This window comes from Acanthisitta chloris, unplaced genomic scaffold, assembly GCF_000695815.1.
Source record: "Acanthisitta chloris isolate BGI_N310 unplaced genomic scaffold, ASM69581v1 scaffold40726, whole genome shotgun sequence".
NCBI lineage: Eukaryota > Metazoa > Chordata > Aves > Passeriformes > Acanthisittidae > Acanthisitta > Acanthisitta chloris.
The window spans coordinates 10,581-19,293 of record NW_008680625.1 but is presented as its reverse complement, the minus strand read 5'-3'; the positions used below and the strand labels follow the sequence as shown (position 1 = coordinate 19,293).

Sequence of the window (8,713 nt, the reverse complement as noted above, 5' to 3'; positions counted from 1 at the left end):
GGGTAGAAGTGTGCTGCCCCTCCTGCCCGAGGCAGGGTGCACATCACAAAGCAATGAGGGCCTTGCAAACATTTATTTGCAGCAAGGCAGGATGTGTGCCAGCACTGACAGGAAGTGCTAACCACACCAAGTCTTTAGCCCATCAGTCTCAGAAGCCACCAACAGGATTCTGCTGCTGTTTGTTGCAGACACAAAGCAACCAGTGAAAGGCAGATGTCTCAGAAACTCACTGTGCAAAGCTACAGGTCCAGGAAATCCACATCACCTTTGTGTTTTTAGGTAAATGTGCACCTTGTGCAGAGGATTTCATTCTAACACTGAACATGGGAACTAAGCCCTGAGCACTGAGGGGCTGACACAGACACTCAGTGTAGCTCTTGCTGACTCTTTGTCCATTTGTGGCTCACACCAACACTGCTTTGCACAGAAGTCAACTCCATCCTTAGCAACTTTTGAGGACTCTACAACACTCTTTATTCCAAAGCACTTCAGTGCAGTCTCTTGTGACAGTAAGTTGCCCCACTCTTAGCGGGGTCACTCCATCAACATATTCCTGTACATTGCCTTCCCAGAGAGCACTCCCCACTGCCCCAGCAGCTTGCTCTTCCATCTTTAGACATAGGAATAAGAAAGTGTCAGGCAGAGAAGGTTGAGGAAAAATAGTTTCTTCAGAGGAAATTAATGATTAAAGTGCATGGAAGTACTTAGAGCCACAGACTGAACCAGAGTCTTTGACAAAACACTGATAATGCCTTCAGTTCTTTCAGCTGCTAGAGGAAGAACTACTCCTTTGAAGATGGAAGGCAGAAAACCTGCTAAAGACCTCTGGTTTTCCCCTGTAGAGGCATCATCTCAGTCGCTGCTGGCTGGGGCTGCAGCAGTGACTGCTCCTCTGAGGCAGCTGATCTTGGTGGTTTCTGGGGGGGTCGTTTCCAGGATCTTGGCTCTACAGCAGGAGACACAAGAACAGGCCTAGCAGGAAGCTGACAAAGGGACCCAGGTTTAGAAGGATGCAGGTTTGGGGAAAATCCAACACACACCAGAGAAGCACTGCAACCTCCCCAGTCCTAGAAAACTGGAATTATAAGTAGAATCTGCTGGAAGGGCAGGAGGCTGTGCTCAAAGCCAGTGGAGATCCTGCCCAAGCTCTGTCAGGCTGAACAAAATATTTCTAGAGAAAGTAACAGCTCTCTGTTTTCCACACAGAGCTGCTGCCCAGGTGTAACAAGGGGAGCAGACAGAATGATCTCAGGCAGAACTTGGCAAAGCTGCCAGTGTTAATGCCCTGATTTGTGCTCTGAAAGCTCTGGGATTTTAACACTTGCAGTATGAATGAGCCTCAATTTTACCTTTCTTAGGAAAAATACCAAGCATTTGGGCTCCTGAGACAAAGGGAAGAGCAGCCCTGGCTTTTCTCAGCAGCATTTCCTGCCCATTTCTACCAGAGGTAAGTAGGAATGGCATCTCCTTCATCCTCATTGTTCCCAAGCTCTGAGCAGGTTCAAACCTACACTAAACCTTTATTTTCTCAGCTCACAAGAGATGCTGTGGGGAAACAATTTCATCAGCAAGTTAGCCTGCCTAAAATTTCTGCTACCGAAGACATAATAACATGCCAAGAGTTGCTGAGCAGGAAGCTAAAAGGATACTGAAGACCTTTTACATGATTTAATTTACCTTCTGGATTTATTTCTGAATCACTGGTGTTTCCAGGGTCTTCCTTCAGCACTCCCACATCCTTTGCCCAATCTGTCCATTTAATTTCCTCTACTCTGGAGAGACAAAAATGCAACAGACACTGCTACATGGAACACAGCATTTCATCCCAGATCTCATTGTCCTGCAGTATCCCAATCCAACTCATCCTGCCAACACAATCCTAAAGGTTTGGCTGTGGCAACAACACCTTACAGAGCTTTTCTGTGAGTTAAGATCTGTCATCTAAGCTCCATGAAGTAAATATCTTCTCCCCCTTCATATTGTCTGCTGGTCTATGTTGTTTGGTTTAAAACACTCCAATTCCTCCAGTTCAGGGAATGTTCTTTGCACAAAAGGTGACAATGTGGCAGCTCAATTGGCTCTCAAAACTTCCAGCATGGCAATCACGAACCAATTTGCATGTACCCAGGAACGTGTGGTTGAGTCACTGCTTAAATCCCTGTGGTTCCCAGATTATGAATCATGGAAACCCAGTGCTAGGCTGGAGTGTAATGGTGTGTCTGTCTTACCTGAAACACCACCTCTCATCTTTCTTGTTCAGCCCCACTGACATGAAGCAGCCAGATCTCCTCTTCCCACTCTGGCGCCACGGCCAGGCCTTCTCGATTTCTAGGATAGCAATAGCTCTCTGAAAGAAGAAATCCATGTCAGACAGAAATCAGAGCCTGCACACAGCCCAGGGCTTCTTTGCAATTAAATCTTCTCCAATCTAAAGCTACCTTGACTGAGGGAATCACTTGGGAACCCAACCCTAAAGTGCTCCTTAACACCAGTTGCTCTCTCAAGTTACCCAATGCACTAGTTGGTGGTCACACACACTCAACAACAGTCTTAAACACATCTGAAAATGAGGTTAGGATGTACTCCCAGAGTGAGAAATTTATGCAAAAAGACAACTAATAACTGAGGCTTAGGACAAAGACACTTTGTGAGACTCCAGCAGAGCTTTGGCTCTCACCTGCAGCTTCCAGACACTCTTGCTGTAATTAGAGATATCCGTGACAGTCTCACTCATGAGTGCAATCAGCATGTTGAGCAACAGGATGTAAGTGAGGATCACAAAGAGCAGCAGCAGGATCATGACAAAGTATCTGAACCTGGCATGCTCCTGGAAATCCAGGTCACCCATCCCAATGGTGATCTTGAAGAGCTCCAGGGAGACGCTGAGCAAACCTCCATACATGGCATGACTCCCAGAGCTCTCCAGGTGAGCCAGAGACTTGTTCTGAGAGGCTGAAGGAGCATCACCCATCAGTGTAACCAGAGCTAGGAGAAAAGCAGAACTTGAATCCTCAGAAAAACTTAACTCTTTGCAGCCCTACAACATCCCACCGAGCAAGGGTTTACCTGCAGCAAAGCCAAAGAGGAAGATCATGTACACCAAGAGGAAACGCAGCAGATCTCTCATGATGGTCTGGAAGACAAATCAGGAGGAAGTGCTGCTCTTTATCTCCCATGAAATCACCAGGATGATCCCCTGTTCTCACCCAGCCTAAACCAAGCCCCGGGGACAAGACTGAGAGCAAGGTGGAAAATGCTTTTACCCAGTTTAACATACTATTATGTGTTAAATCACTTGCTCATGTGAGTAACATCACTGATAGCTTAATCTGACAATACTGCACGAACTAATTTGCTTCTATATTTGCATGAATAAGTTCTTTGAAACAAATAAATACCCTGTCAGTTCCCCCAATGGCTGTTTCCAAATCATTTCAACACACACTTCTCTCTCTTTTCCATCTCCAATGGGTTTACACAAGCTCCATGAAGTAAATATCTTCTCCCCCTTCATATTGTCTGCTGGTCTATGTTGTTTGGTTTAAAACACTCCAATTCCTCCAGTTCAGGGAATGTTCTTTGCACAAAAGGTGACAATGTGGCAGCTCAATTTCTTCCCTGGCACCTCATTTCACCTCTGCTTTGTCTTTCTCCTCCCAGACTCCTCTATAGACCTGGAAACACTTCTCAGCCCAAGCATAACATTTTGTGATAGTAAACAAGTGATTTTCTGCAAATGTACTTCCTTGAAGACACTGATCTAACCTCCTGCAACATCTGTGCTTCCCTAGCCAGGACATCAATTCCATTTATGGTTTTCATAGTGCTGAGAGTAGGGAAGTAATTGCAGGACCCCTGTTAGTTCCTGACACCCAAAAGCTTTTCACACAGAGGTTTTTCCCCTAAGTACTGACCTTCTGTATCATGACACTGTAGATCCCAGTGCGCTGGAAGCCTCTGGTGTAGTAGAGTGTGTTTACCCACCCCAGGAGCAGGGAGAACACCATCACTGCCACGTAGTTTTCTGAGCTGGCACCATACAGCACTGCTGACAGCAGCAATGAGAATGCCTGGATGAAGCTGGAGAGAAACAGAAGGAGTGACACAGTGACTCACTGCAACCAAAAGGTCATTGCAGATCCATTCTGGTTTGTAATGAAAAGCAAAGACATTTTAGGAGCCTCCATGGAGCACACAAAGTTCATCAGGCACAGGTTATATAGAATCAGAGGATTCTTTGGGGGTTGGAAGGGACCTTAAAGATCAACTAGTTCCAGACCCACAAATTGTTGCAGTTTTGTTATTAGCTGGATGATCTCCCAGTGTGGAAACTCTGAATTGCTTGGTGTAACTCACATAACTAATATTACATGAAGTACAAGGCAACACTCATGAACACATGTCCACATCCATGCACACATCCATGCACACGTATTTCTCATAAAACTGAGGAGTTATTCTCCTTTCAACCAACTCTGAGCCTCAGTGACAACATGATTAAGAACCTGAGCTCTTTTTCTAACAACGATATGTTCTTAACTGTGGAATAACTGAGGTCTGAGCTTCACCACAGACTCTACCCCATGAAGTCCATCACAGCAGAGGGTTAGGACAAGAGGTGGGAGAAGCAGCAGGGATGGAAAGAGACAGTGGCAGAGGGTCAACCTTTCCTGCTCACCATCTCTCTAGCAATGTTAGGGCAACTTAGCTGCACACAGCAGAGCAGCAGTTCCACCCAAGCTTTCAGTGCAAACCCCCTCAGTGACATACATCAGGATCTCGATGCAGCTGTCAGAGCACATGGTCTTCAGGGACTGACGTCTCCTCCTCAGGTACAGACTCTGGTAGGGAGAAATCAATGGGAGCCATTCAGCAAACCCAGGGCATGGTAGAGAGTGAGCCCTGCCCAGCACAGCCTCAGGAGAAAACTTTGTTCCACAAGCTCCTCTTCATGCTTTTATCTCAAAATTTCAGTTAGTCATCCTTTCAAGATGAAAACAGTCCTTATTTATAAAGGGCAAGGATAAACATGGGCTGAATCATGGCTCAGCCCAATGTCTTTATTAATAGACTGCACTAAATGCCAGGGATGCATTTTAGCTTCATAAATCACAGAAGTCTCAGATTTATTTGCTGTTGTGAAACTGTGATTCCTCTTGCCCAGCAACCTGCCTGGTGCCACCCCTGTCACTGCCAGATCACACTGACAGTGTCTCCAAGCAGGATTCCCTCCTGAACATCCTGATGCCAGGAGAACTGAATCTGCTGCCTCCATGACAGTGATAATTTCATTCCTTTCTTTTCTTCCAAAGAAACTAGACAGGATATCCCCATACCTGAGCAAAGATCAGATAAATGCCTCCTAGCAAGATAATGATCAGTCCAGAGACCCACAGGAAGCCTCCAGCTGTGAACTCCTCTGGAAATGAAGGCTGCAAGATAAGAACAAAACCAACCAACCCAGTGAGGACAGGCAGAAGTAGTGATGATAACCACCCACAACCTTTCCAGCTCTACTCCACCCAGTCAGGCCTTTCCAGCCAGAAGGAGATTGGACCTACCTTCACCCGTAAGGGCTGATAGTAAGCAATGGCTGTAAAGATGATCATGAATGACAAGTATGAGACAAAACTGAAGTAGAATCTCTTGGAAGCAAAAGTTTCCCATTTTTGCTGAAGCAGTTTATTCAGTGGCTCCAAAACCACCATCTTGTACCGATTCTATGGAAAAACAAACAACAAAATTGTAGCTGTGTGTCAACAGGAATGAAAACTCAGCAGAGGATTGGCTTTCTCAGGCTTGGAACTCAGTGGTTCCAACTAGGGAATTGCTAAGGGTTTATTCAGTCAGACCTTTCAGTAAGAAAGAAATCAACAATCCCATAAGAAGTTATTTCTGCTTGGCTTCATCAAGGGAGTTGCACACCCAGGCTTAGAACAACCAAAAGATCAGAAGTCTCTCTCAAATTACACACAATAACATATAAAATAATCAAATCAGCAAATATTCCCATTATGAGTTTCTTCTCTCTCAAATTACACACAATAACATAAAAAATAATCAAATCTGCAAATATTCCCATTAAGAGTTTCTTTTCAGCAAAATGTTCACCTGAGACACCACGTTAACTTGAAATGATTTGCATAATTACACAGCAACACTATGGAAGGACAGGACAATGTGTCTGTGTGTGACTCTCAGCGAAGCCCTCACCGGTGTGTCACTGCTGTAGGCCAAGATCTCCAGCACAGAGTTGTCCTCGAAGCTGTCCAAGGAGGACAGGTCATAGAGGGACACGTGGATGGGGCCATAGGTCCATTCCGTGAACTTGCGCGACAGGTGTCTGTACACAGGGTCTTTGATCTCCCTCTGGATGATGTGCCTGAAGATCTGCAGAGAAACCAGGTGCACAGAAAAAGGTGAGTGTGATGAAGGTACAGAAGGACACAACTGTCCCCAAATCACCTCCCCATGCAGCACTCCTGACTTGCTGCCTACACACTTGGATGTATCAAACAACAGACAATGTGGCCAAACCAGAGAACTAACTGTATCTCATATCAGCTCTTCCAGGAATAGAACCAGTTTCAGGCCAGTCCAGCTGGGTTGACTGGGACAAAAAGCAGCAGCAGCCAGCTGAGGCTCTGCAGGACACTGAATGGCTTGGAGGTGGCTTCCTTTATGATCACCTGTGGCACTGTCATAGAATCAACCAGGTTGGAAAAGACCTCCAAGATCATCAAGTCCAACCCTACTGTGGTCACTAGACCATGGCACTAAGTGCCACATCCAGTCTCAGCTTGAAAACCTCCAGGGATGGGGAATCCACCACCTCCCTGGGCAGCACATTCCAATGTCTGACATAAAAAATCTCTTGCTAATATCCAACCTAACCCTCCCCTGGCAGAGCTTGAGTCTGTGCCCTCTTGTCCTGCTGTCCCTGTGAGCAGCATGACCATGGCTTGGGTGCAAGATGCTCCCACTGCTACACGTTACAATCTCCCTTGTTGCTCCCCCAGGGATTCCCTCTGGTTGTCTTTACCTCCACTTTGCCTGTCTTGGCAGCAAGCTGCAGAGGATTTAATCCATCATAATTCACTATCTCCTCCAGTTTACACGTTGGGTCAAGCTTGACACCTGCTTTCAAGATCTCAACGTATGTTGTGCTCACAAACTTGGTGTTCTCCTCAGTGTCATCTGCAATCATCACCAGGGCATGGAGCACTGTGTTGCCCTGTGTGTCCTGCTCCTGCAGCCTGGCTTTCTGGTGGGGATTGTTCAGGAGATAGTCTACCACATCAAGCTGGTTGGTACAAGCAGCCAAGGAGAGGGGAAGTTCACCTAAAGAGATTTGGAGGGGAAGCAGAAAGGGGTGAAAAAGAATTTAACAAAAAGCTATTCTAGGCGAATCTATTTAGCCCATAGTTTTATCCCTGGAACACAGAACAAGTTCTTAGTGTCTCTAGATTCACAATGGAGTTTGCAGTAAACAATTACTCTTTATTTCTGGGGGTAGCTGAAACACTTTCCCAGACCTCTAATTTGGCTAAACTAACCAAGTATTTGGTTCTGTCTGAAGCTCCTCAGAAGGGATTAAATACAAAAACCCAAAGAAATCAAAGAAATAAAACCGAAGTTTGGCTCATTGGACACCCTGGATGTGATAGGATCCTGCCATCCAAACAAGTCAAGAGTTTGATTAGAGGAGCACAGAGATGGCAACTCATGCACAGAGAGGCAAACCCAGCTGAGAATTTGTGGTGTTACATACAGTATGGCAATAAAAAAAGGGAAGGAACATGTTCCACATTGACTCACCAAAATAAAAGTAAACTCCTTCTTTCTTCTTCCTGAAGAATTCACCGTGGGCTCTGGCATGGACATCAGCTCCATTCTCTACTAGGAGTTTCACTATATCAAGGCTCCTTTTCTCAATGGCAATATGAAGTGCTGTCTGGCCTGAGGAAACAGCAAGAGCTGTCACTCTGTGCCACTCTCAGAGGGGACAGTACAGGACCTCAGCAAACATTGTGTTAGTGATCACTGTGTGTTCTGCACAGCCACTGGGCAGGGCTGGGTGGCAGCTGAGAACCTCCAACAAGCATTGAGAGAGCACATTGCAGACACTGTGGCAGAAGACAAGCCTCAAACCCACCAGAAATTCAACACAGCACCAGACACTCAGCCCAGCCTGACACCAAGGTCCCCAAGCAGCTAAAAGACAACCATTCACCTACATGACTGTGCTACATGTTTGCTACTCCAAGAGCAGAACTCATCTAACAGTGATATCCTATTTCTTTTTCAATTTTAGATGTGCTTTTTAAGCTTCCCCAAGCAAATCTTCTCATTTCTTGGGTTGTACCATTTTGGTTTTACAGACCAAGCCAAATTTACAGTGGGGTGTTATTCAAGGCTGAAGAAGATGCAGCACCAGAATCAGAAATAACAGGTGATAGAATCACCTTTTTTATATCATATTTATATATATCACTAACTGCACCAGAACTATGGATCTGCAGTGCTGCATGAGCTACAGTTCCTTTCTTTTTCCTTGTACCTGCACATCTCACCTGTCTAACAGGGAAGCTGCTCTGACACAGAATCAGAACAAACCCCTTACCTCCATAGAAACAGTCAGAGCAGGACACATTGACAAGTGGCCTGGGATTCTGCATCTTTTGGTCTATTTCCAGCAAGACTGGGATTGTGT

General features: G+C 45.6%; 1 protein-coding gene across 1 annotated transcript in view; it reads right to left on the bottom strand.

Annotated features, from left to right (window-relative positions):
• Positions 1 to 738: 738 nt before the first annotated feature.
• Positions 739 to 8,713, bottom strand: part of TRPV2 (transient receptor potential cation channel, subfamily V, member 2) — a 9,804-nt gene continuing 1,829 nt past the window's right edge. Inside the window, exons 4-16 of the mRNA XM_009077752.1 lie at positions 8,624 to 8,713; positions 7,819 to 7,959; positions 7,043 to 7,341; positions 6,214 to 6,390; positions 5,562 to 5,720; positions 5,337 to 5,432; positions 4,771 to 4,841; positions 3,915 to 4,080; positions 3,067 to 3,133; positions 2,678 to 2,985; positions 2,229 to 2,347; positions 1,678 to 1,772; positions 739 to 983 (exon numbers count right to left, since the gene is read on the bottom strand). The exon at positions 8,624 to 8,713 is cut by the window's right edge and continues 29 nt beyond it. Coding sequence (XP_009076000.1) covers positions 973 to 983; positions 1,678 to 1,772; positions 2,229 to 2,347; positions 2,678 to 2,985; positions 3,067 to 3,133; positions 3,915 to 4,080; positions 4,771 to 4,841; positions 5,337 to 5,432; positions 5,562 to 5,720; positions 6,214 to 6,390; positions 7,043 to 7,341; positions 7,819 to 7,959; positions 8,624 to 8,713 — 1,799 coding nt within the window. The 3' untranslated portion in view covers positions 739 to 972. The remainder of the gene's footprint in view (positions 984 to 1,677; positions 1,773 to 2,228; positions 2,348 to 2,677; positions 2,986 to 3,066; positions 3,134 to 3,914; positions 4,081 to 4,770; positions 4,842 to 5,336; positions 5,433 to 5,561; positions 5,721 to 6,213; positions 6,391 to 7,042; positions 7,342 to 7,818; positions 7,960 to 8,623) is intronic.